This window comes from Besnoitia besnoiti, chromosome IV (assembly GCF_002563875.1).
Source record: "Besnoitia besnoiti strain Bb-Ger1 chromosome IV, whole genome shotgun sequence".
NCBI lineage: Eukaryota > Apicomplexa > Conoidasida > Eucoccidiorida > Sarcocystidae > Besnoitia > Besnoitia besnoiti.
Genome location: NC_042359.1, coordinates 154,631 through 181,236, shown reverse-complemented (window position 1 = coordinate 181,236; position 26,606 = coordinate 154,631). Strand labels below are relative to the sequence as shown.

The 26,606-nt window shown below is 56.0% G+C and overlaps 5 protein-coding genes across 5 annotated transcripts; 3 read left to right on the top strand and 2 right to left on the bottom strand.

Annotated features, from left to right (window-relative positions):
- Positions 1 to 717: 717 nt before the first annotated feature.
- Positions 718 to 4,448, top strand: BESB_051660 (uncharacterized protein; the record flags this gene model as incomplete). Its single annotated transcript, XM_029363601.1, has 3 exons — positions 718 to 2,663; positions 3,252 to 4,018; positions 4,351 to 4,448. 3 exons carry the CDS (start codon positions 718 to 720, stop codon positions 4,446 to 4,448), a joined length of 2,811 nt encoding a protein of 936 aa, XP_029219524.1.
- A 2,815-nt stretch (positions 4,449 to 7,263) lies between these two features.
- On the top strand, positions 7,264 to 9,807 carry BESB_051650 (uncharacterized protein; the record flags this gene model as incomplete). Its single annotated transcript, XM_029363600.1, has 1 exon — positions 7,264 to 9,807. One exon carries the CDS (start codon positions 7,264 to 7,266, stop codon positions 9,805 to 9,807), a length of 2,544 nt encoding a protein of 847 aa, XP_029219523.1.
- A 1,163-nt stretch (positions 9,808 to 10,970) lies between these two features.
- On the bottom strand, positions 10,971 to 13,595 carry BESB_051640 (phosphoglycerate mutase family protein; the record flags this gene model as incomplete). The annotated part of the gene is made up of 4 exons (XM_029363599.1): positions 10,971 to 11,525; positions 11,799 to 11,874; positions 12,449 to 13,074; positions 13,557 to 13,595. The coding sequence occupies 4 exons, from the start codon at positions 13,593 to 13,595 to the stop codon at positions 10,971 to 10,973; spliced, it is 1,296 nt and encodes a 431-aa protein (XP_029219522.1).
- Positions 13,596 to 13,744: 149 nt separating this feature from the next.
- Positions 13,745 to 14,128, bottom strand: BESB_051630 (phosphoglycerate mutase family protein; the record flags this gene model as incomplete). Its single annotated transcript, XM_029363598.1, has 1 exon — positions 13,745 to 14,128. The coding sequence occupies one exon, from the start codon at positions 14,126 to 14,128 to the stop codon at positions 13,745 to 13,747; it is 384 nt and encodes a 127-aa protein (XP_029219521.1).
- Positions 14,129 to 16,284: 2,156 nt separating this feature from the next.
- Positions 16,285 to 24,199, top strand: BESB_051620 (putative U2 small nuclear ribonucleoprotein family protein; the record flags this gene model as incomplete). The annotated part of the gene is made up of 12 exons (XM_029363597.1): positions 16,285 to 17,226; positions 17,565 to 17,973; positions 18,184 to 18,647; positions 18,911 to 19,081; positions 19,450 to 19,697; positions 20,137 to 20,645; positions 21,083 to 21,278; positions 21,669 to 22,041; positions 22,295 to 22,922; positions 23,289 to 23,380; positions 23,675 to 23,770; positions 24,065 to 24,199. The coding sequence occupies 12 exons, from the start codon at positions 16,285 to 16,287 to the stop codon at positions 24,197 to 24,199; spliced, it is 4,263 nt and encodes a 1,420-aa protein (XP_029219520.1).
- Positions 24,200 to 26,606: the final 2,407 nt, after the last annotated feature.

Below are 26,606 nucleotides of genomic sequence, written 5' to 3'. Positions count from 1 at the left end.
TATGAAGGCGCGTACTGTTTCCACGTCTCTCACTATGCTATCTCGGATCGACGCCCACTACGTTGGATGAATTTGGTGCTGGATTCTGTGGTTCACATGGGAGTGGCAGATTGTGCGGGTTACTTGACGTGCGACATTAGGACATGTTATTTAACTAGAGCTGTTTCGCTGGAATATACCGTTTCATCCGGACCCTGCCAAGACGATCATAGCCGTTGCGAAACGCCAAGACCACTTGTCTCGTCGGCCACTGGTGTAGTATGGTCGTTCCCTTTCCAATAGCGTCCCATTGAGTATTTGCCTTTGTCGTCGCATTCGTTGGAATTTGAGCGAAGATCGCTTCGTTTTGAGCTACCCTAGAGCATGGGTGAAGAACAATGTACGCCTTGGGGCAGATTTATCGTGAAAGACTGGGTCGGAGCGCGGCCATAGAGTGCTGTTTGTTACCATCACGGCACACAGTTTCCATTTTGCCGAAGCTGTATTATTGCAAGCGGTAAGCGCTGCCGGCAATAGCTGGGCGCGCGCGTCCGACTTTTAACGCCCCATGCCGAGCATGGACGCGATCAGGAGAAGGTATTCGGAGCCGCGATAAGGAGACTGTTGATGCCGCTTCAGTATTTCCTCAAACATCTGCAGCATTCGCCATGCCCAGCTCAACGCTTTGTGACGACCTGCGAATCGGGCCGTAACTGTGTCATCGACCCTCAGTACACGATGGCTCAAAGGGTGGTGATTTCGCGACAGTGCCGGCCGTTGCAGAAGCAGAGCAACTTTGAAAACCGTCCGCTGAAAAACCCTTGTAGAACCGGTGCAGTCGGTCGCATTGGCTTCCTTTTCTTATTTTGTCTGATCCAAGACAACGCTGAACGCCCCCTACTAGCGTGCTTATCCTGTGCGAAGGGCTTTGCTTTTCACTGTCACCAGAGCTATACTTTGTTGCCTGTGCAAGCGACGATCCAACTGGAGACATCGTCCGTCCTGTTGGGCATGCCCATCAGTACCGCGCGCCGCAAAGTCCCATTTGCTCGAAACGCATACGAGAATGTAACGAATCACAATGGTATACCTCAGGTGGAACCTATTGTCAGCCACCACCGTGAAGACGGAAGTTTTCAGGTAGTATATAACTCTTGTCCCGAAGCAGATTCTCACAAAGACGACGCAGACTTGGGAATTCCTTCTCCTCCCGGGTGCATTGGTCGCCTTGTGTCGTTTACGGCAGAAGGCAAGCAAATTGGGGGAGAAAAAAACTTGGACTTTAGGACTCTCTTAACTGAAGCCAGGATCGTGGGTTACTGGAGTCCTCTAACAGAGCCCGTAGACGGTCACAATGATCTTCGTGGGGCGTTATTCGCTGTTTGGGCACTGAAGTGCCCTACCGTTGAGTCCACCTGTGAGTGCACAGCGGCGAAGTGCCGAATAACACTGGAAACAGCAAGTGCGAAGTCAGGATATCTGTTGTTCGTCCGGCAGTCGATATTTGAAACGTACGAGGGAGACCGGGTGTGCTTAAATCAAGAATCCCTCGGAGGACCCATCGCCAAGGGCTCTTCAGCAAAGTTCACTTTCTGGCTCGTGCACAATACTGGTTGGGAGTGCGGAAGAGAGGATATGCGCGGTGCATTCATTGAGTTTGACGAGCAGCATCCGGAAGGCATTCGTGTAGGGAGTGTATTCGCCGTGCGTCAAACCAAATCTAACCCTGAGGAATTCCAGGTCGTCCGGACAGTTTGGAATCGAGCAAGACTTGAATACAACTTTGGTTTCAATGCCCTCACGGGGGGTCTTGGGAAGCTAATGAATTCTCGCAGTGAAACGGAGAAGGTTTTCCTGTATGCTTTCATTATCAGGGCGAAATCATTTGATGCGGCGCTTGGAATCAGCCAAGCAAGGTGTTTTGGTGTCCTACTGGACTCCGATCTCCAGGAGTCAGGAGATGCTGGAGCGGCTTTGCCTTGCAGACCGTGCGGTTACGCGGCATTCCTGTTACATCCGCAATACCAGGAACTGATGGCAGTGTGTGAGGACACATCAAGGAACTCGTCACGGTATTACGTAGACGGGAAGCCGCTGCTTGGGACCAACAACTCTGTCCAGTTCACGAATCCGACAGCTAAGGGAAGTCCTGTTTTCGTCCCGGATGACTTTCGTGCGTGGAAGGTACTCTGGAAGGGGGCTACAGCAGAGAGTCTTCGTTCTGCGCAGACGCCCCAGGCAGTCCAGTCTGTACATCTGGGGGAGTGGAACCAGGAACTGCAGACTTTCTTCCGCAATACTTCTCCCGTTGAAGGTATCAATACCGCAGGCGCTGACGCTATTTTTGCATCCTTCTTCGGCGAAGATAGCCTCCTTGTTGGCTACCAAGACAGTACTGCTCGCAGTTCGTACCTTCTGGAGTGTTTTTCCAATGGTACCCGTGTTCCAGGCCAATTTTTGAAGATCCTTCGAAGCGCTGAAGCCAGTCTTCTTCCAGCAGCCGCGGCGACGTTCATTCCCCGTCGGCGTGCTACCGGAGAAGTCATTTGGTTCTCTCTCTGGAATGAAGACCGCGTCAGTCATGACCTGCAAAACTCCTTCTTACCTATCGCTCAAAGCACGCAAGAGTTGCGCATCGTCAAGGTTACGGGCTCAAGGGATGAGGCACGCCCCTGTAGGGGCGGGTGAGGAAACGTATTGGCCAAATGAGCTCCGGTGTTCTCCCATGTCCAGACGGTGTGTGAGCAGCTTAAACTACTGCCCACGTACCCAAGGAAGATAGCTCTTTTAGGTTGGTTGAGCGAGTTGCGCTACAAGAGTTGCAGATTGATAACGCCATCCCCATCCATGTGTGGAGCAGTTGTAGCTTTCTGGTCTCATACGGAGGCCTGCGTGACTCCCCGTGCCGACGCAGCCTTCTAATCTGTATGACTGAAGAATCTCTCTGTTTTCAGCAATCGCCAGTCTCGGGGCGAATCTGCTGCAGCATAAGTGTGATGCACCCTAAGCTCATACCGGTATCCGAGTCAAGTCGGGCACGGTTTTAACGCATGCTGGAGAAAACGCATTTGCATACTTAGATCCGTGGCAGGCTTGGGGTGTTGTGTCTGTTTCGGCTACAAGTGCTGGATAATATGAAACATCCACCCTGAGTCAGGTTCATACTTTTGATGTCCTGCCTTGTCTCTCTATTGTTCCCGGTGGTATAACAGAATGTAGAAATCCGCTTGACTGACAGAAAATCTCTCCGTCTGTTGCTTGCATCTCGGCAGAATAGGCCCGGACTCACCTACGTGTAATGCAAGCTGCCACTCACTACAAGTATACGAGACAAATAAGACAGTGGGGTCGGACGACGATCCAGCTTGTGCCTATGAGGACAGCACGAACTTCGCAGAAGTTTGCTATGAAGGAGACTGCCCTCTACTTCCCGTCGTCATCACACGAGCATCTGGAGCTGTACAGGGAGAAAAGGTGGATGGCCGGGCGGGGGACAGTCTGGCAGTCTCCAGTCAACCTCCATCGGCGTTTGAAGTATCACTACAACGGCCGGCGGAAATCTGGGCTATCCGGTCTTTTTTTGTACCTCAAGGGCACACTGAATTCAATGTAACTCTGATGGATCCCAAACGGACTGTCATCTACACGCTGCCAACAAGTTTACCTCCTCTGAAGACCAGGAATCTGACTTTCTGGGAGTGGCGTGACATGCAGGTTTACCGTGTACAGTACATCAGGGTCGATGTGGTGCAAAAGCAAATGCGGGAGAGCGACAGCCTAGAACTCGCGGATATCCACGTTCTCGGCCGGGAGCTGCCTCTGTGCCCGCCTGAGGCGTTCTTCAGCTCCGGTGGACCTGCATGTGCCTACAACATGGAATTTATTTTAAAAGAGCCGACGGTCTGGGACTGTCAGGGTGAATGGAGCGAATGGTCGTACTGTGACTCGACCTGTCGTTCAACGAGGTTCCTGAATGTGCGTCAGCCTGCCCTTTATGGCGGCAGACCATGCCCGTCGTTCGAGAAGAAAGCGTGCAACGGTAAGCAAAGTTGACATGTCGCAGTAACGGGAAACATGCCGGTGCGAGGACGTATTTTCCGCAGAACCCACAGTGCCACGACCGACCTGATTGGTCGCATCTCTTGAAGACAAGATAGTGTCTGAGCGCGTCAAAGCAAACGCATCGCAGTCGCCATTTTAGATTCTTGGAAGACGAGGCACATAGAAAGCCCGTTAGAGTTGCATGGCCGGACTGAGTCGATATTCTTCCCCTTACGATTGGTGCTTCCTCCCCTGCCGATGTGTATTCTTTCCACTTCAGTCGGGCCTCACTGTCATTCCATTAATGCTGCCGTTCCGGACTTCCGTCAGCGCCGGCAGGACTGCGTCGTTGCCACCTCGGAATGGTCCGAGTGCCGCAACTGCCGCCGCCTCAGGATCCACCACAGGATACGGGAAGCTGCGGGTGACACGGAAGTTGATTGTCCCGCATTGTTCGAGATGGAAGCTTGCCCTCCTCCGTGTGACGCTGAACTGGGTGCCTGGGAAATCCAGCAAGCGTCCGCATCATGGTGGAGTCGGTTATGGCTAAAACTCGCAGACAACTGGATCGCCTTGGCTGTTGCCATGATGGGATGTTTTCTGATCGGGCTGGTGTTTTTCGCTGTAGTCTGCTGCAAACGGACAAGTACTGCAGATGAGAAATCAAGGAAGGCCAACTCGCCCCTTTATAGCATTGGAACAGGGGAGGAAGAATTGTCACGCCTCGTGCACTTGGATTCATTTCACGATGGAACGGGCCGACAACAAACTGAATCCTCAATCAAATCAACTGTCACCAGTCAGCGAACCGAAGCATTGAATTCATTGAGCCACCTAACTGCATGAGATCCCTCTTTCAATTCAACAAACGGCAATACAGTGACAGCATGGGGCCACGCTGGAAAGGCTTACCAGCCTTTCGGAAGCACATGCTCTGAAACCTCGAAATCCTCCGCACTGAGGAAGGCTCAGCTGTCCGGCACCATGCAGGCTCCGTTGTTTATGTATTGGTGCGTGAATTCCCGGTGAAGCGTAGCTGTCCTTGTCGTGCTCGGACTCCTAAGGGAACCAGCGGGATCACCGCGGTCTTGTATGAAGTTTGCATAGGCGGCGGAAGGCTATTCATTCGTAGCTCCTCTCATTTCAGTTTGTGCCTTTTCGGTGAAGTTTCCTGGCAGATGCGGACTGTTGTCGAACAAGATGTGCAGGGAAACGCGCAACGGTTTAAGGCGCACCCTCTCCGCATTTAAGGGGGCAAGGGGCATTACTCGCTGTTGAATGGATACGTTGTTTGGAATGAAGCTGTTGTCCTCGACTAACAGGGTAGTCACGGCAGCCTCCTCCTACTTTAGGCACTCTGGTGCCCTGCATAGGAGTGGAGCGTAACGAGAGATGAACGTGAATGTTTGCCTCCGACACTGCTGGAAGAACCCCTCCGAATTCTGGGTTAATAACACATCTTCTACCATAAGTGTACTGCCACAGTTGTCCCCGTCAGTCTGCAAGGTGACCGGTTGCTCCTAGGCGCTTAGGCCCTCACTCAGCGAAGCAACAGCTGCTCGAGCGGGTGAGGGGAGGGTAGTGGCTGAAATGCTGTTGGTTCGCGTCACTTCGATGCTGCACACGCTACCCCATCATGATGCGCCAACGACGCCGGCAAGGACATTACGACGTCGCAAGCAAATTTTCTGAGGGCTACACTGTCTCTGTGCCTCCTCGTTACTTCTGTGGTGGGCTCTGCCGTGAAACAAGCTACTACAGTTTGGGGAATCTGGCGTTTGCCTCTTCTGACGCCGGCTCACGGTCAGCTGGGTTCAACACCCGACCATTACTCGACTGAGTTTTCATCCTTCCAAAAGGGGTATACACTGCCTAGAATGGCCAAACGATCCAGACGGGAAAACCGGCAATGCAGGGGGGCGGCGACAGGGGTACTGGAATCCTGTGCGAAGCCGGTACAGGCAAAGTCGCCAACGATTGCGGCTCGCCCACGCATTGAAGTGGTAGGCCGGGTGCCAGTAGGTATCTTTCTTCAACTAAGGGCAGCCCTCCGGTGTCTGTTTATGATATGTTTTCTTGAGAAAAGGCCTTGCAAATGAAAGTGGCAACTTTGAGGCAATCAGGGGAGCCGCAGTAAATGCTTGTCCGTGCGATGGCATGCCCGGACGGCTAGCTCAGGCGGCTCGCTGATTCCCGTGTCTTGAGATGAGCGGCGACGCATGAAATTGTGGCTTCCGCTTAAGAAATTACTGCATCACCTGCCTCCCCCCATGCGAACTCATCATCATCAGTGGTTACCACAGAGATGGAAAAACCGTCATTGTTGTGTCTTGCGTGACCACGTGAGGTATCCCACGTTGAACTGTAGCAGCTGTGCCTCGCGTGCATCGTGGGCCGGTGGCGAGTTCATAAGGATAACATTTCCAGTCGACATGAGTGATTCTTCAGATTTGACTAGATCGAGTAAAAGACTGTCATGCCTGCTCACTTGTCATTCTCACGGTTCCACGTTTCTCCTCAGCTTTGGCCAGGGGAAGGGGAAAACTTTTTTCTTGCTGACTCTGCTTGCGACTTTGCTCTTACTCGGAAAGCGTGTTGTCAGCAAGCAGGGCTATCTGTTTGAGGCCGGACAGGTGACAATCACTATTGCTAAGTGGGTGTGCTTGCCTCAACGGGTGAAGCTTCAGGCCCCTGTGGTCATCGGATCCTCGTCCCTGAATCAGCGCCGCCAATACCCTCGACTTTCCCCTATTTTCCAACCGTTCTTTCCCTGGATCTGCGCACAGCGCGCTAGGTGCTGTCCTTCTTTCGCCCCTCCGGCAACAACTGCAGGCTCCCTGTCCCTCTGGCACACCAGGCTGCTGAAAATCATAGACGGTTTCGGTTACATCTGTCGCGACGCGGAAACCAGGGGTCTTTTTGGCTCGCTTACTCACCTTTGTCTCGTGACGAGGCTGTCTGTGCAGCGTCCGCGCTCGATGGGCAACTCACTTTTGCTTTGGTTGCTTCGTATGCCTCGATATCTCTACTTCTTACGAAATAGACCTGATTTCCGATCCTCTTCTTGTCTTTGTTTGCTTCGTCTGGTTCTGCGCTCAATATGACAGTGTCCTGGCCCTGGTGCCATCCTTGTCCGCAGCAGTCAAGTACAGCTTTTCACTGAACACGCACCGGTTTCCTGGCAGGGCTTCGTGCATGTTGAAGGTCTTTGCGCAGCTTTTCTGATGTTCTTTCCTCATCACCATGAAGCGCTGTTTCGCTCCTGAGGTTTTTTGCGGGTGCTGCTGCGAGCTGTGCCAGCCGGTACGGTGTGTCATTGATCAGCATGAAGTGGAGATTGTTCCTGCCACATATCGCTCGTCATCATCAGTGTCCTCCGCGTCGTATGGGGGGCATGGCAGCGACCCGGCAAGCGTGGCGAACAGTTACAGAAGCCCCTACGAGGCGACTTCGTACCGGAGTCAGACCGACGACCCTCCCACTTCGCGAAGCACAGCAGTCAGCAGTCACACGAAGCACGCCGCTTCTCACGGCAGGCATCAACAGCGGATTTCGCCGTGCCATTCTCGCTCGCATCGAGGCGGTCACATCTCTCGGCGTGACTCGGGGAAAGTCCAAGGTGGCGGAGGCGCTGTGAAGATGGCACTCTTTTCCGCGCGAGACTTCTCGTTGACTGAGACGTGTCCGTCCGCGGACCGGGGTATGACGACGTCCGCAGATGGCTTTACCGCAGGTGAACCTTTCTTTCTCTTCGAAGGTAGTCCGAGGCACGCGTCCGCCTGGCCGTTCCCTCCTCCTGGCGCCCTCGAAAATTCCTTTCAGGGGCCTCGTACTCACGCGGGAAGTCAGCACGCCCCAAGCGGGACTGCGCAGCAGCCCTCTGCACTGGAGGATACTTCGTCGGTAGAACTGCCCCAAGGAGCCGTAGCCGGCGGCGCCCCGCGCAGCGCTGCCTCGAGGGCCGGCCCCCACAGACGGTCTGTGGCGAAGCGAGTACCTTCTCTCAACATCCAGCTGGTGCTGGACCGGCGCGCTGCTCAGTACAATCAGTCAGCTACCCTGCCGCCAGCGGCAGCGGTTCCTGCTGCTGGAGACAGCTGGAAAGAGGACGACTTGGACGACTCCGAGGGGCCTGCGTTGTGCAGCTCTAGCGCCAGCGCCGAGCCGGCCTCCTCTCCCGCATCGGTCGTCAGCCTGCCTTCACGCTGCTTTCCAAGGGCTCAAGTGTCCCTCTCGACCACTGCAGTTTCGCCTGAAGGAGGGACTGAAGGGCGAGCTCCGTGCCTGAGAAACTGTGAGAGAGACAGCGATGCGGATTCTGCGCGCTCGCCTTCCTCTGACGCCACTCAGAGCGAGGGGACTGCCAGTCGCCTCTTGGGGTCGAGCCGCACTTCCGCAGGGGGTGCGGCCTTGAGAGATCCTCGCTCAGCTTTAAGTGTGGCGTCGGCGAGAGATGAGAAAGACTTGTGCACAGCAGGACGCTCAGAGAGAAACATCAGAGTACATGCATTGCGCGGCACGTCTCCTCGGGCTTCGTCTCGCGCGTGTGAGGCTTCAGAGGCGTGCACCCACTCTCCAGAAGTGGCGGGAAGTTGTGCGCGTACAGCAGCAGGTCACACAGCCTCGACGTCCCTGCGCCAGCCTGAAGAGCTGTCACCGAAGTCTCTGTTGCCCACTCAACCGTCAGTAGCAGAAGATCCCGACAAGCTCTCCGGCGAGCATCTGAGGAGAGTAGAGTCGGTGGGCGACATCAATAAGGAGTTTTTGTTCGTGGAACAGACGACGGCAAGGAGCTCTTCTAGCTCGCCGCAGGGTTCTGAGCCTGTGAGCAGCCTCACGGAGGTGGAACATGAGCGTCTGGTGCGGTTGGAACAACAGCAGCGGGTTCTTCTGCACGCTGTTCGGCATCAGGAGCGGAGCCTCATCCGGCTGGCACAGCAGCGGGAGCACGATACTCAGCGGTGGCAAGGCGGGTCTCATCATACGGATTCAGATCGTTTTTCTCATTGTTTTGATGGGGACCTCAGCAGCCATGGGCGTCCAAGCAGCTGCTGGAGCGTCGCGACTTCCTCGCAGGTGTTGCGAGAATTGACCTCCACGGACAGCCTCTCCTTTTCCTCTTTCCACTCTTCCCGCAGAGGTTCTCTGCTGTCTGCAAAGGAAGATGGTGGTACTGGAGGCCAGTTGCCGAAGGGCGCCGCTCGCGTCAGCATGTTTTCTCTCGCCCAGCCCATGAGCTCTTGCCTGTCTCGGAGCCTGGAAGAGTTGACCGCATCCGCTCACGGCAATCCCCGGCACTCGGCGCAGATTCTTCAGCAGCTTCGCCAAGAGACCCATTCCCGGAGTGCCTACATTCAGCAGCAGCACCTGCGCGACAGCCTGGCTCACGATCGCGTGGTCCTTCGGGCGCGTACAGCTGTGGATCCACAGGCCGCTAGTCCTCCAGCCGCGCTCTGTCGGCGATTCCAAGAGATTCACGAGAAGGCAGGCAGGAGGGGCCGAAGCGACTTGAGGCATCGGAGCGAGGACCCTGTCCCAGTGCCAGACGCAAGGTCGTCGGCAGGCCGGAGCGATCCACTTTTCAATTCTACCCGTCTGAGAACTTCGCTTCGGACGAACGACGGAAAAACGCAACTGCAGTGCCCACGCCCGAATAGCCCGGCTCAGCGATCAAGATCAGGCGAAGTAGATTTGTCCGTGTTAGGGGAAGCGCACTTCAGCGCAGGAGCCCGGCTAGTTCTCCGAGAGAGAAGACGACCACACACTGCCGGCGCTGCCGAGAAATAGTGACCCGGAAGTCTAAACCACATAGTCGGCGACGTGTGCTCAAAAAAGCGAACCAACCGCCAAAAGACTGACACAGCTGTGATGTGTTCGGCCTTAATTGTAGCGTCCGTTGCCCCGTGCGACCGAAAGCGTATTTCGAGGTGGAGGGGGGAGGGGGGCGGCGGTTGGATGCGGAGTATGAGAGGCCTTCTGGATGGCGCTCACGTCCAACCGAGGTGTAAGTACCGTCTGTTTCCTTATATGTTTTTCCCAATGTCGTTGTCTGTCGGTGCATTCGTCTACATGCGGCACTACACAGTCTTGTGTAGACGTGAAAAGTCATATCTGCAGTAAAAGACACGCACGAAACTGTGGATGTGTTCGCCATGGCAGAGTGATAAGTAAATCACTTTCGCCAGTTCCTCTCGTACATGTGAGCTAGTCAACACCCCGTCATATTTTGTTTTGCATCCGCCAGGAAGACAGAAGCTTGCCAAGAATCTGGGGGGTTCGTGGACATCTTAAACCTTACCTCTAGGGGGGTCTTGTGAGGTCCTACTGCCCTGGGCAAACATGTTCGTCCTCGGATCCGGCCTAGGTGGATTCATCGTAGGCTGTGTAGCACTCATCCAGTTATGGGGCGGAACGCGGACTGTACGTGTTATCTACCAACCAAGTGCTTGTTAAATGTGAACGTCGACTGGCCTTCTTTTCGTTTCCTACTCAGTGTGAAAGTCACGTGTATCGGCGGGCGTGCAATCTTCTCTGCGGACGAGTTATCGTGGCACATGCCGGACGCTCGGGACTTTGGTTCTTTTTTTTGTGATGTGCCGTGTGCGCTGAAGTGCAGCGGCTGCGGGTTTATGGTCGTGGAAGGGGGCCCAGCGCCAACGGAGTTATGCTTCCTGACGAATGCTGTGCGTGACGCACGGTCTACACCCGCTGCGGACATCTGAATACCTTCACGGTAAAATCCATTGCCGAGCACACGAGACACCTCGTTGCTTTTTCAACTGGTCACGAGTTGCCACGTTCTCGCCTGCGCTGGGAAGCCCTAGCCGAGCCGCAGATGCGGAGTTTACAGAAGGCCGCAGGCGATGATCGCCTTCGAGCCGGTTCATCTGGCGCTCTGGTTGCCTGTCGCACTCGTAAACCTGCTTGTGACGCACGCGAAAACACAGCTCCTAGACTGACATCAACACAGAGGCTCCCAAAGTATGGCCGGTGTAATGCTCGGCCTCGACAGCCTGAGCGTTCCACTGTACCAGAGCGGCAACAAGCCGCGGCGCGTGGTGGGTCCGGAAACTGAGAGGCACACTCTTGGTATCCGCAGCGTCAGGTGTGCGACTGGCGGGCGTACCGTCACCAGACGAGTCTTCAGAGGTCCTACTGCAGCCAGAGGGTTCGTGGCCTTCACCTTGCGCCGCTCTCTCTTCTTTGCGGGAGAAAGAACGAAGCGGCACCACGAGCTGCGGAGAACCTGCGTTCACGCAGCATGTGCCTTCTCTAGAGAGTACCTGCTCTGGAGCGCCAAGGCACACAGGCCTCGCAGCCAGATCCAGACAACAGAATGAACAATTGCTGGACGGGAAATATGCTGCTTGTTGAGGCAAATTGTAAATGGGGACCCCTGTCAGGCGTTCCTGGTGGCGCAGGCAGTCAAGCAGCATTTCTAGGTAGGGACTCGGGTAGACGTCGGGAGAGGGAAAGGGGAAGAGTAGAGCCTTCAGCAGCAGGTCCTGTAGCACATCAGTAGCACAGAGACATCATGGTGACAACATGATGCCTGGGTTGTCCGCAAGCAGGACCGCAACCTTCTAAGTTCACTGGCAGCATCGACAACGTCATGCAATGTATCGCGAATTCGGTTCGTGGCTGCCAGGCAAGCATCAACCGGGCATAGCAGTGCCGGGAAAGCCGTGGGAAAACTGATTCGGCTCGGTGCACGCCAGGTGCCCCGGTGCTCTTGATTGAGATGTCAAAGGCTGTGTGGGATGGCGGTATTACCTTACCATCATTAAGCCGTGCATGACCATCAAGATGCATCCCCCTGTTTCGCTCTCTTGCAAGCACTCCTCCTCCATCCATCTAGAAAACACAACACAAAGGCACCCTAAATCACGTGCACAAGAGCAGCCACAAAATTTGCAGCGTCCTCAAACTAGGATGGCGAGGGGGGGAGAGGGGGGGAGGACTGATTGAACGGCAAAGTTGCCTCAACCGAAACTCAGCAAAACCGCCCGCAGGACACCCTAGAACTCATGATGCAAAGAATGCCACTCAGAGGAAGCTATTTGACACCGCCCGAGCTGCGTTGTTTCGTAGATGGTCACGCACCTCAATCTGCAACTTCCTTCGAGCTGCTGGTGCCACACGGATCTCAACGATCCTTGACAAAATCTCTGGATGCTGCTTCCAGGAGAGGGAGAACACTCCGACCCACCGATTGCATACTCGCCTTTCTCAAGTGTAGGGTATGCTATATTTCCGTTTGTCTACGTTCTGATCTCTAGTGTGGCAGTATTTCTGGATCACGCATGTCCAGCACCGCTACAGGGTAGCGTTCCATCAGCCACGCCTCTGCAGTGGGCGACTCCTTCGCCCTCGAGGCGCGACCAGCAATTCGACAAAGGGTGCAAGAATGATGAGTTCAGGGACTTACAGAATCACCTGGCGTGCGCGCTGCACGGTCTGAGCGAGAGTTTCTCGACCGCCTCTCCACCAGCGCGACGGCCTTTCCTCAGGCCAGGTGGCGCTGTACTCGCCGCCGATTGCGTCTGCTTCCCTCGCTTGAACTGTGTGCGCCTTCCCCGAGTGCGGAACTCCAGTCGCCGCGCCGACATCTTTCCCACCAGGCGCGGCCTCCGCGTCCACTGCACGTCCAGAAAGGGCGCTTCTCGGGCTAGGCGGAACCTCGATGACCTTGGCCTTGGGCAGGATCTGCAGGATCTCCTCTAGAGTCATGCCAAGACCGTGTCTGGCCTCCGAGTGGCCTGGCTGCATGCGACGCCACGAGGGGTTCGGCTCTTCGCTAAGGACGTCTTCATTGCCCTCAGAAGAACCCGAGGAGGCGGTGCAGTTGCTATGTGAATGGGTCCGCGCTTCCTCCATCGCAGATTCGAGAGAGGGCGCCGGCGCAGCGGAAGCACAGCTAGCCGCGGTGCTTGCCCCAGCCCCAGCCCCGTGACTCGGAAGAGGGCCGCTGCCGACAGGAAACTTTCGCGGGCCGTGGAACAGACCGCCTTGCTCAAACAGAAGAGGGTGGACGTACACGTCTACGTTGAATACCTGAGTAACAGCCGCAGACCTTGGCAAACGCCAGATACCAGTCACAACTCAGTCGGGAGGCGTGACAAATTATACATAGAGACGAAGTGTCACTATTCACAACTCCGAGACCTCGCAGAGACGACTGCGCACGCTGCTTCAGCTTGGCTGCTGCGGCCTCCATTTAGCACCGCACCCCGCCCCAGGGCTGCGCAGAGAAACAACCGCAGAAGCGAACGTTTTCGGCCAAGTAGAGCACAGCTTTTTTAGAAGGAAAAACGCGTCAGCGCCCACGCTGCCCCTCCTGCTGGCAAGCACTCTGAAGCAACAAGCGGAGTGGCGCAGAGCCCCTCTCGCTGCAGCAGGGTGAGGCTGCCCGGATGGTCGGATGCAGTGCGGCTCATTTGAAGACGCACGTGCCTCTCTGGGGTCGCCAAAACCGCGTAAGCTCCCCTTCTCAAGAACAAGGTTTTCTCCTTTTCGCGAAAAAGGACGTCGCTCACCTTGTTGATCTCAGCAGCCGTTTCGACCGCCCTCCGCATGGGTGAGCAGACAATCTTTGCCACTTCTGGTGCTGGCGCGTCTGCGGCACCCGGCTTCCTGCCGCGAGAAAACGGCCGCTGGCGCGCCTGTCGGATGAGCGCCTGAACCCAGCGCGCGGCTTCTGCGGCCTGCGTCTTGCCCAGCGCAGTTAGGGGGGGTCGGGCGCGCGCCCTGTCGCCCTGATGCGGCGCGTGGCGTCGTCGTCGGCGGTTCCGCAAGGGCCGAAACTCTCCTCTGACGGCGGAGATCCTGGCGCAGGAGACGCAGAAGGCGCTGGACGCCTTCCGGCCGCGCATTCGCCAGCCGCGGTTGAGGGTCCAAGTGGCTCCAGAGCCGCCGGGCGGGGCGACGCCGAGACGTCGTCAGTCGGCGCCTGGTCGTTCAGAGATACTGCGTTGTTCATCGACTGGCCGTGGCGAATCAAGTAGAATCGTTTCCTGCGTATCGCAGGGCCTCGCGTCGCCAGACCTGCGCAACCGGGTGCAGTGGAGGGCCGCTCCGAAGGCGGGACTTCGTCGGAGGCAGGGTCCATTTCAGGTCGCGTTTCTCAGGCAGCCCGCGGCGCGGCGGAGCACACAGGAGATTGGGGAAGAGAAGCGCAGACTTGCAGACTCCAGCAAAGAGATTCTGAAGCCCTAGCAAGCGCGCTGGAAGCGTCCTCCCGGTCTGCGGCGGGGGGGAGGCCCTCGCTCACGGCGTCAGCTAGGGACAACGAACCCTCCAGCGTCATGCTGCTTCGAATCAAGAGGTCGGCTTCACGCCTCGTGGAGTCGGAACGCGTGTACCAGGTCTGTGCAGGTGAATCAGCACGTAGCGGCGGAGGCTTGAAGTCCCCGGCGATCCTGAGCCTCGCAGCTGCGCACCGAGTCCATAGTTCACAGCCGCGTGCCGGCGGATGCCGCTGCGTGCTCGTTGTGAATCCGCGGCAATAGATGCTAGCCGCCGAGCGCAAAGAAGAGTCACTCGAAGAGGGGGGAGGGACGAGGGCCTGTTGTGTGCTGGGGCACGCCACGCAGAAGCCACAACGGGCCGGGGCGGGGGATTTCCCAGATAGTTGAGAGAAAACTGCTGCCTCGGGAGAAGCGCGGTCTGAGTTGGAAAGCCACGGTGCCTGAGGAGAGCGCAAGCCCTCTGTCGCTACGCTCTCGGGTGGCGAGAAATCCAGCGCGCCCGCCTCGCGCGTAAATGAGATGCACACTGATGAGTGGGCGCCAGACTCGGCTCTTTCCGCAGGTCTCTCGCCTTGCCTCCCGTCTGTGAGGAATTGCAGTGAAGGCCCGACGAGATCCACGTGAAGAAGACTCCTGGCTCATTGGTCTTGCCGCCCCTCAAACAAAGAGGAACGTGTGAAACCGACACGCCGTCCGCACCCGGTTGCGCAAGCTGTCATAGAGTGATTCGTACCGACGCACGAAAGATACGAGAGAGATGTCTGCAGAGTCTCGATGTGGCGTCGTCTGCATCGCTTCTCCCATGTCTCAGAGCTTGCTCGCTTCTCTCAGCCGTCTCTCCGGCTTCTAGCCGCTCCCTCAACGCGTGTCCCCCCTCGTTTGTCCTGTGTCGTTGCCGGCTGCGCGTCCCCTACCCTGCAGCAGTACAGGTTGCCGCTCTGCATGCGTAGCTTCTGACGATGCCCGTCCCCAAGGGAGTTTTCCACGCTCGCGGAGGAGGATTTTTCCAGCCTCGGCTCGCCATCTTTGTGTGGGATTTGCCATTTTCCACGCTTCAGAAGCCGATAGGTTCCTTCTCAGGGGGAAGTGCGCTGGAGCGAAGCTGCTTTTTGCCGAGAATCCTTCGCGTTTCTCCTCCCCCGAGGGTGTGGATAGGCAATAGAGCTTCGCTCAATGCCGAGAGCGGCCAGAAGAACGTTTCCTCGTCATTTTCTTCTTCTCTCGTGTTCTTTTTTGTATTTTGCAAACCAAATCAGGAAACAGCCTCCTGCGCATGCTGGAAGCCTCGGGTTTGTAAAAGAATCCGTCTCTGCAGACTGTCATGAACATTTCTTGCCTGCTGTCGGGCGAACCTCTTCTACATGCGCTTAGCCATTCTCCCTCTCGAGGATACCTGCTTCCCCATGTTCAGAGAAAATGCCACCCTGTTTTCTGAATATTTCTGACCGCGCTACGTAAACTTTTCTTATGCCCCTCAATGAATCCGCTTTGGCAAACCGTATTGTTTCAGTTCTGCAAATCTACCGCCTCCGTCCGTGCGGCATGCCGTCCCTCCCTCGTCGCCCGTAACCCCAGCCCGTGGTGCTCATTGTCTTGCTTACCGTTCTGAGTTTTTCGTCTAATCATGCTCACATTCTGATGCAGGAGACCGTTATTTCGTAATCAGGGACGAGCGGTGAAGAAGCCGTCGCATGCATGGCTTGTCGGCTGTGGAGGAACGCAGAGGTCAACCTGTCCCTTCTTGTTCCTTCTCGTCGCGGAGAAGCGTTACTCGTGACGCAACTGTGGCAGAACCGCGTTTGCAGTATCCTGTGCGCCTTCGGGGCCCCTCTGTCAGCGAGGCGCCGACATTTGTTGCTGTTCAGCGGATCGCGTCGTCCTGCGCATCTCACGTAGCCCATTTCCCGCGTGTGTGCCGCATCTTTTTGCCGTTTGTTCACCTGTTTCGCTCGGGTAGCGTAGGCCGTTTTCTCTTGCGGCCTCTCTGTGCATTCGCTCGTGCCCCATCGTCAGCGCCATGGAGAACCACGGGAGCGGCAGCGGGCGCTCCAACAGCCGCCATGACGCCTCTTCGGTTGCGGCGACGGACAGTGCAGGCGTTGCGTTCGATGCGCATCTTTACGGGGAGACACCGGCAGCGCACTACGTCACTGAAATCGATGCAGAGACACCTCTCGTCGCTCACGATGGAGGCGCTGGAGGGTCGTCCTCGGGTCTATCCGGCAGCCGCCCCAGTCGAGGCGGCCAGCGGTCAACTGAGGACGGGGCTCGCATAGCGGAGCGTGAGCGGATGCTGATGATCCAGGAGGGCGACGGCCCTGGAGGGTCGGAAGGGATAGGTGGCGTCGACAAATCGATCGCCGCCCGCGAGGACTTTTATCGGCGACAGCGCTACCAACGCGCGCTCTCTCCGGAGCGTGCCGATCCCTTTTTGGATGGCGAGCTCGGCGCCAACTCGCGGGGCGGCGACAGCGCCCGTACCTACGCTGACGTCATGCTGGAGCAGCAACTGGATCGCGAAAAGCAGGCTGCGGTTCGTCAAATCCGAAAGATGCAAGAGGAGGCGGAGCTTCAGAGGCAGCTTCACCAGCAGCAGCAACAGCTGGGCGCGGCGGCTGCAGAGGTCGTGCCTGAGAAGAAACGGAGACGGTGGGATGGCGGGGCGGAGGGGACTGGGGACGGGCTCACCGAGGCAGAAAGGCAGGAACTTGCGCGCGCCAAAGCTACCTCAGGCGCAAAGGGCGAGGAGGGCGCCGCAGCCGCTGCTGCTGCCCTCGTTAGCCGATGGGATACGCCGCTGCAGGCTGGCGGACAGACACCGAGCGCATGGGGCGAGACACCTCTCGTTGCCGGCGGGGAGAGCGGCGCAGGAGCCGCTCGAGCAGGGGCCGCTGGAGCCGCGCCTGGAAAGAAGAAGAGCAGATGGGACGCCACGCCGACGGTCGGAGGCACTGGACAGGTAGGCCAGGGCGTCTATGTAACGCGAGGGTGAGAGAGTGAATCGTATGGGGAATGTGCCTAGGGCATGTCCGTATGCTGACGCCTTCTCTTACCAGGCCTGTGGCGAGAGCACGCACAAAAGCTGGTTAGATATTTCGGAATAGCGTTCGGGGTCGCCGAGATCTGTCTGTGGTGTGTTTTTCCCACCCTGCAAGTCGTCCGCCTCGTGCCGCGGCTGCTCTCTTGGGCTCCGGTCGTCACCTCCGTCTTACCTGTCCTTTCAGTGACGTGACTCGCTCCCACTCCTGGTTGCAACAGTGTGTGTGCGTGGCGCTCGGTTCGGTTTGATTTTTACAGGAGACTCCGACACCAGGCCACTGGGGGGCGACGCCGGCTGTCAACACAGCGGGGACGCCGATGATGTCAGGAAGCGGCGGCTTGACGCCGCTGATGGCGCGGGGGGGGAGCGGCACGCCGCTAGTTCCCGGCGCAGGCACGCCGATCCACGGAGGCGGCTCAGGCAACGCGACGCCGATGCTCGCCCCGGGCTCGCAGACGCCCATCATGGGGCGAAAGCGCAGCCGTTGGGACGCCACTCCAGTCCTAGGCGCAGGCTCTGACGCCGACATGGCGGCCGCCGCGGCCGCGGGCCTTACGCCGGGAGCCACACCCATGACAGGCGGTGCGGGCATGACGCCTGGAAAGGACGGCAGCACGCCGATGACCAGCCAGATGACCCCTGGCATAACGCCTTTGGCCGTCACAGGTGAGGACTCAGGATAGCGCCTCACGTGCGACGAGGGCCTGGCGCCCGCCTAAACAGGGAGCGGTGGGGAACGCGGTGCTTCCTAGCAATGCCTGCGGCGTTGTTTTGTTTTGTTGCCACTTAGAGACTCGCCTTCCCGCACTCTCTGCCGACGTCCGTGCAGTCCCTCCCTCCGTGCTGCACTGTATATGTGTGTCTCCGCCCTTGCAGGGATGGCTGGGGCGACGCCGCTGACTCCGGGGACGCCTCTGTCGACTGCTGAGCAGCTGCTGCAGCTGCGCATACAGCAGGAGCAGGACGAGCGTACGCGGTACATGACTGACGAAGAACTCGATCGTCTGCTGCCCAAGGAGGGATACGAAATCGTCACTCCGCCAGCTGATTACAACCCTCCGCCCTCGTCCGCTGCGGCGGCGGCGGCGCGTGCCCGGCATCAGGCCATTGGCATGACGCCGGGCGTCGCGGCGACCCCAACGCCGATCGGCGTGACTCCCCTGTATACCATGCCCGAAGAGGGTTCTGTTCCCAGCGGCATGGAGGGCCTCATGACCATGGGAACGGGCATAGGTGGCCAATTGACCGCGGAGGGTGGCGGCGTCACAATGAAGGCTGAAGACTACCAGTTCTTCGCAAAACTGTTTGAAGACAAGGACGAGGAAGAAATGACTCAAGAGGTGAGAATGCGAGCGGGATGAAAGATGCGTTTCCGCGCCCTATTCTGACTACCAGCTCATCTCTTCACGCTGATGGGTATGGTGGCCGTGCGAAAGATTTTTTGCTTCGTGACTTGTGCAGAGGTTGTTTGTCGAGAATGTGTTGGCAGTTCACACGTTATCGCTGTGTCAGGGACAAGGAAGTCTGCCTCGCGAGATACGTGTCTTCTCGTTCATCATCGGGTTTTTGTTGCATTCGTTTGCGTGCTTTGCCAATCTTGTAGGAGGTGAAGGAACGCAAGATTCAGTTGCTTCTGCTCAAGATCAAGAATGGAACGCCGCCGCTGCGCCGGACAGCGCTCCGAACACTGACAGAGAAGGCAAAGGAATTTGGTGCAGCCGCGCTGTTCAACCAGATTCTCCCTCTGATGATGCAGAGCACCTTGGAGGACCAAGTAAGCTTTCGATTGCTGTATCATATGGCCGCATGTGAGGCGGGTGCCCGCCTGCCTCGGTGTCTTGCTTTTCTTCCCGGCGCTCAAAGTGCAGCACCACGGGGTTCCGCAGGATGTCGCTGTGGCAAACCGCAAGAGCGGGATGCTGGGGGCAGCTTGCGAGGCATGTCTGCGTTCCTTTGTTTCATGCTGGTCTTCTCCGCTGTTCATTTTCGTGTGAGGGTTGCATAGGTACAAACCAAACTGCTTTAATGGGCAGACGCTGCTGTTCGCGTGTGCATCTGGGGGGTTCCAGTATGTTGGCGGTATGTCAAGAGGTTCCACTTGCGTAAATCGCATCCGGCGTGCGTGTCTGAGTGACTTCTCAGGAGCGACACTTGCTGGTTAAGGTTATCGATCGCGTGCTGTACCGCCTCGACGATGCCGTTCGTCCGTACGTCCATAAGATCCTCGTTGTTATTGAGCCGCTTCTCATCGACGAGGACTACTATGCGCGCATTGAGGGAAGAGAAATCATCTCCAACTTGGCGAAGGCCGCCGGCCTGGCGACGATGATTGCCACTATGCGTCCCGATATCGACCATCCTGACGAATACGTCCGCAACACAACTGCAAGGTACGAGAACATACTGGAGGATGTTTCATCGCGCGGCTAGTCGCTCTGGCTGAGTCGGACGTTAAAGCATATTTTGCACCATTCTGCATGCAAACACGTCTTTCTGCGGTTGAAAACGAGTCAGGGGTTCTTGTGGCAAATACTGTGTTTCTTCTCGACGCAAAGGTTTTGGTTTTGTGTACCTCGCTGTCTTGTTCCATTCGCAATTTGGACTTTGAGTACACGCCTTCGATATGATGCGCCTCGAGCTGTGTACTGGAAGTAGCAGCGCAGAGAGAATGCGTGGTTTGACTTCCGGATGCGTAAGACACAGACTTGAAGGCAGCTGGTAGCTGGCAGGTTGACGCGAAACACACCCCCCGCACTTTAAGGGTTTAGGGTTTGTTGCCCTGTGATATATGGGTTCTCGCTGATGCTATTTTCTGGGTTCTGCGTTCAGAGCGTTTGCGGTTGTGGCGTCTGCGTTGGGGATTCCCTCGCTGATTCTTTTCCTCAAAGCCGTGTGCCAGTCGAAGAAATCCTGGCAAGCACGCCATACAGGCATCAAGATCATTCAGCAGATGTCCATTCTCATGGGCTGCGGAGTGCTTCCGCATCTGAAACAGCTTGTGGAAATCATCCAGCACGGACTTGACGACCAAGTGCTCAAGGTGAAGACAGTCACAGCTCTCGCGCTCGCCGCCTTGGCTGAGTCTGCGGCGCCGTACGGTATCGAAGCCTTCGATAGTGTGCTTAGGCCTCTTTGGAAGGGTATGGGAGAAATGCGAGGAAAGGGTCTCGCGGCGTACTTGAAGGCTATCGGTTCCATTATTCCTCTTATGGACGCCTACCACGCCTCGTACTATACACGAGAAGTTATGGTCATGTTGGTGCGTGAGTTCGAAACGAACGACGAAGAAATGAAGAAAATCGTTCTCAGAGTCGTCCGACAGTGTGTCGCAACGGAAGGTACGTGGAAGGCCAAATAAATGCGAGTGCTGCGCCGGATGGAGTATGTGGTGTGGACGGGAGCCTGTATCTCGGGGGCACTAACGTGGTGGAGTCAGCGCGCGCGAAGGCAGCGTAAACTGGTCAAAATAGCGTAGTTGTTGTTTTGTCTCACACACATAACACGGGCATTCGATTCTTCGCACGGAATTGATGGTGGAGAGGAAAGGAGTGCCCGAAAGCTGTGTGTAGCTACGTGGTTCAGAGGCGACATGGCGCGTCAGACGCAAGAACTCAGACGGGGGCTCCGAGCAAATTGCATGGCGAGGCGGAGTGTAGGCATGGAACACGTACAGGGCGTCAGCCAACTCTTCTGCTCCACTTGCGTGCATGCGCCTAATATGTTTTCTTTCGGTACACCGTTCCTCCCGATATCTGCGTGTTTGCTCACCTCACAGGTGTCGAGAGCGAATACATCCGCACAGATATCGTGCCGCCATTTTTCGTCAAGGTCTGGTTGGTGCGGAACGCTCTAGATCGCCGCACGGCGAAGCTGCTGATTGAGACAGTCGTGGAGATCGCCAACAAAGCCGGGGGCGCCCACATCATCCAGCAAATTGTAGAAGACCTGAAAGACCCCAGCGAGCCTTTCAGGTTTGTCTACGACGTCACTCTGCGACGTAGACGGCCACGAACGGGAATGAAAACGCAGCTGGTCTCGGGGCTCCTTAGTCGTTGTTTGTGGTTGCACGTGCGTAGGGGCTCCAAGCGCTTGACCGGGTTTGTTCTTTTTAGGAGGGATGATCATGGGGCTTCAGGCTTCCTGTGTGCTTGATGCATTTTGCTGGACGTGTTGTCATCGAGGACATCGGTCCGCACAATTGAATAGTCGTCCGAGTACACGGTTGTAGTCATGCATGTATATATATGTAGGCGCATGTATGTAGAGATGCCAACCGGGTTTCACCATTTTTGCGCGAGCTGAGGAAGGACATGCACCCACGGTTCTCCGTGCTCTGCCTGGTGTGTGGCATTGCGTGATAGAAAGGTGACCCTGGAGGCTCTGGAGCAGATCATTGTGAACAACGGCGTCTTGGATGTCGATAATCGTCTGGAGGAGCAGCTCATCGATGGCTTGCTGTACGCCTTCCAGGAGCAAACGTCGGAAGACACCACTGCTCTGCTGAATGGATTTTCTACGATCGTGAACGCCCTGGGCACGCGCATCAAGCCGTACCTGCCTCAGATTTGTGGTGTTATTCGCTGGCGTCTCAACACTCCAAGCGCGAAACTCAGGCAACAAGCGGCAGACCTCATTGCACGCATCGCGGTCGTCATGCAGAAGTGCGGCGAGGAGCAGATGCTTGGGCATTTGGGACTTTTCCTGTACGAATATCTCGGGGAAGAATATCCGGAGGTGAGTTTCACAACTAGGTGGTGATGTGCGTTCCAGTTTAGCGGTAGGTAGGAAGGCAGCTTTTGTGAACCTGAACGAGCGTGCGGATGACATAGATCCACATTTATCTGTTAGGATGCTCCTATGGCGGCCGCGTTGATCGCCTCAGTGCAGAGGGGGAGAGAATGCATTAGGCAGAACGGCGGAGAACCGAGTCGTGGGGTTCAGCAGCCTGTTTTGTATGTGGCTTCCCCTGGGTGTCGGGTTTTCCCAGGTCTTGGGTAGCATTTTGGGCGCGTTGAAGGCGATTGTGAATGTGATTGGCATGAACAAAATGACGCCTCCGATCAAGGATCTGCTTCCGCGTCTCACGCCGATACTCAAAAACCGACACGAGAAGGTTCAAGAGAACGTGATTGACCTTGTTGGGCGTATCGCCGACCGTGGAGGAGATCTGGTGTCGCCCAAGGAGTGGGATCGCATTTGTTTCGATCTGCTGGATATGCTGAAGGCCAGCAAGAAGGCGATTCGACGCGCGACGGTCAACACCTTCGGCTACATTGCTCGAACCATCGGTCCTCAGGACGTGCTGGCCACCTTGCTGAACAACCTGAAGGTGCAGGAGCGCCAGCTGCGTCTGTGCACTACGATCGCTATTGCCATTGTGGCTGAAACCTGCCTGCCATATTCGGTGCTCCCCGCCTTGATGAACGAATACAGAGTCCAGGAGCTGAATGTGCAGAATGGTGTCCTCAAGACGCTCTCCTTCATGTTTGAGTACATTGGAGAAATGGCCAAGGATTACATCTACACGGTCGTCCCCTTGCTCGAAGACGCTCTCATGGATCGCGACCTCGTGCACAGACAGACTGCTGCGTGGGCGACCAAGCACTTAGCTCTTGGTAAGCCGTTTGTGGAAGCTGCAGAGGCACCAAGCCTGTGTGGAGGAACCGAGTCGTCTACTTGCGACAGTGTCTGGGCTCATATAGCGTGTGGCCGTCCTATCTTGTGAACGGTTCTGGGTTCTGCTGCGGGGTGGTTTCCCGGCGTCTGGTAAAGTGGGTGTTCTTTCCCGTGTGAACTGTGATGTGGTGGATAGCTGTTGTGGGTGTCGGTGCGTGGCAAGCTTGTTGCATCGGGGGGGTCACGTGAGTGTGGAAATGGAGTGAAGGGGTTCGATGAAACGGCATCGATGTTACTGCCTGCAAATTACAAGAATGGCAGGATTTTTCTGTGTATGGTGTACCTTGTTTTGCTTTGTGGCGCAGGGGTGCATGGTCTGAGCTGTGAAGATGCGCTGCTGCATTTGATGAACTACGTGTGGCCGAATATCTTCGAAAAGTCGCCGCATCTTGTTCAGGTACCCAAAGGAAGCTTCGCCACACATATGGCTGTTTTTGCGCTCGCGACTTCGGGATCACGCCTACGCTTACGACGCATGAGGCCACAGACAGGGTTCGTTTCTCATGGCAGTGAAATCAACGCCGCGTTCCTTTCCGCCGTGACTGAGAATCGAGCGTCCATAGCTGAGCGTGTGGCGTGTGCTGGTTTGGGTGAAACTGCAAAAGGGCGGTGGGTGTTCACGAAGATGTTACGCGCCATATCGTAGATTGCCTTCATCGCGTTGTGTTGGGGGCGGGAATGTTCGTTGCAGGCCTTCTTTGACGCGGTCGATGGCATGCGTGTCTCCCTCGGCGCGGGTATCGTTTTCCGCTACGTCCTCTTGGGCCTGTTTCATCCGGCAAAGAAGGTGAGAATAACGGAAGTCTGCCGTGTGCTTTCCGCAGTACTCCAGCCTCATGTTTCCCCGACGGCGAAGCCTCGTTTATTGCACGACATTCTCTCTCTGTCATGGCGAAAGCAGAAGTTAACAGCCGTGAGAAGGTTTTTTTTTCTTTCGCAACAATGTCTTGGCGGACGGAAATCCCACTGAACTTCGTAGAGAGTCTGCTTGTTTGGAGGACTTCAGTAGGGAATGTGCCATTGACTCGTATGTGTGGCAACAGTTGTATTGCCGTGATTTTGTTGGATGTGTCCTTTACAGGTGCGTGAAGTGTACTGGCGAGTGTACAACAACCTCTACATCGGTCATCAGGACGCCATGGTTGCGTTCTATCCTCCTATTCCGAACGACGAGAAAGGCTGCTATGCTCGGGATGAGCTGCTGTATGTTATTTAGTTGGCTTGTCTTTACTCTTGTCTTTACCGAAATAACGCCGTTAGATGAACTGGAACCGCCTGAGGAATCTTGTCTTTTCCTCCAGTGTCTGCAAAACATTTGCAGAGAAAAAGAAATAACTACGCCCTTACATGCGGTCTGCGCGGTGGAAATAGTTCAAGTTTGGTCATAGATTTCTCAGTGGGGTACGTACACTCTGTCCCTAGTTTCTGCTAGCGTCCCGGGCGTGCCAAGGCGCTGTGGGGAAAGCGCTGGGGGTACTGCTATGGAGGCGGTTCGTTTCGTGCTGCAACCGATATGACCCAAGGACAACTGCTCTGTTTGTTTCATCGCTGCATCGAGGAGCCGGCAAGAGCCCTGTTGGGGCAGTGCAAAGCACATACGGGAGGAGGCGCAGTCACCAAACGCGTTAAGCAGTAGCACTGGTGTGGATGCCCTTCGTTTGATTTCTGGCACCATCCCTCGAAACACACGGCTCGACACGTGACAGACACTGAGGCTTCGTTAGTCCAGCGTCACTCGTGGTGCCTTGCGAGTAGTGAGATATCACCAGCACAGGTTTAGCACCGACAGGCCGCTTGAGCGTGGCCAAACGGGAGGTCCGATGTCGTGTCTGCGGAAGATGATGCGTTTCGCCCTCTGGGTGCTTAGTCGAATTGCCATCATGACGGCGAGCTCAGTCACAGTATTTGACGTCATGTCGCGTGCGGGGACTGCATAGGAAGCCCGCAAACTCCCAGGTTACGTCCCTAGCGCACGACTACGTCACGACCCGGTTTTCTTTCGCTCGCATTACAGGAAACGCCATCCGGTGCCGATAGGAAACAAACCGCTAAGAGTGCAGGTCCGCTTCCAGTAACTCGTTAAAACTCTTGCTGGGGGCATATCTCAGGCCGAAGCAATAATTACCGTGCGTCAGATGTGAACTGGAATAGTGCCTATGTGTAAGAAATATGCGGGGATCCGCTTCCACAACACGATGTGGCAGTGAATCGCACTGCTCCAGCAGAAATATATCTCGCCGGCGGCCCGCTGATGTTTTTATTGCCCTTTCAGAGGGTATTCTATCAAGCGCAGGACCAGTACGCTGTGATGCACCCCTGCTCGTAGCATCGTCTACGAGCACCTCAGAATCGTGTCACGGGCTACCAGACACACTTGCCCGATATCTATGCTTGGGCAGAAGCGCTTAGCCATTTTCTTCCATTGCGTGTTTGTCGTTCGTGTACCGAAAACACGTTTACGTTCTGACCCTGAGTAGCCAGATTAGTTTCCGGGCTCGCCATCTTTATCTGCTGTTCGCAGTAGGGTTGATATAGACATATCGCCTTTTTTCTTGTTTGTGGGTTTCTTTCTCGATGGCACTTGTTGGTGATGCATCGTCTCTCACCAGCGGCTTTCACGCCGTCCCAAATTCCGCGGACCTTCTGAATGACTCGGAGCAGTGTTCAGTCGGTGTTTCTCAGCCTGCTCTCACAATGAACTTGGTTTGCACCAGACCCTTGCCTAACGCAGATGTCGGAGGATCGACGAACAATAACATACCAGCAGTCGACCACGGCAGTGTATTATCTTTCAACGAATTGCACAATGTCCTCCTCCATGACTCAGAGGCTGCTCTAGCACTGACGGCGAGATACTCTGATATGCTTGCCATCTTAGCGAATGTGTACAGCACCAACAGGTTTATGTTGCCTGTGGCGCAGGAGCCCTCAGCAGTTCACAACAAACAGACAGGGGGAATCACTACTGAGGAAGAGCAAGCAAAAGAACGCTCTGAGGGAGGGGCGGCACCGGATAATTTCTGTATTCGTTATGGTAGTAGCATTGCAATCCCTCCCACCGATGATACTGGCGTGCCCGAGCTCCCATATCGCTACGACAAAAGTTGTCTCTTGACGGTTCTTCGGAATTTACCTGGAGTGAAAACGAGGGCGGCAGTCAAAGCTCTTCTTCAGCCGGGCCCGGATGCCAGGATATTTGCTTCTGAAACAAAGAAATATTCGAATCAAGAGCGCCTAGCGAATGACACGGCGAGTGCTAGATTCAGGCGGCAATACCTTTGTGTCATGGAGGAGCTAATCCGGACTCGTATTCCTGTGAAGCGTACTGCAGGCCTCTTCACTGGGGAAAAAGCCAGTGAAGAGCCATCACCGATAACCATTCAACAGTCGAAGCGAGCAGGAGTCCCGTATGTGCGCGACCTTCGTGCGCTTCAGCACCCCGAAATTAAACAGAAAAAGAAGCCTTCTCTTTCCGTGGCCGCAACGCATTCCTCCAGAGCCCTTCCCACCAGCTCAGTTCCAGAGAAGAAACACGGTCCTCCTCTTGCGGATACCTCTCTATCATGGCGGTCTCAGAAGACATTGCCAGAATCAAAAGAACCAATGAGGGCGACACGAGCGTA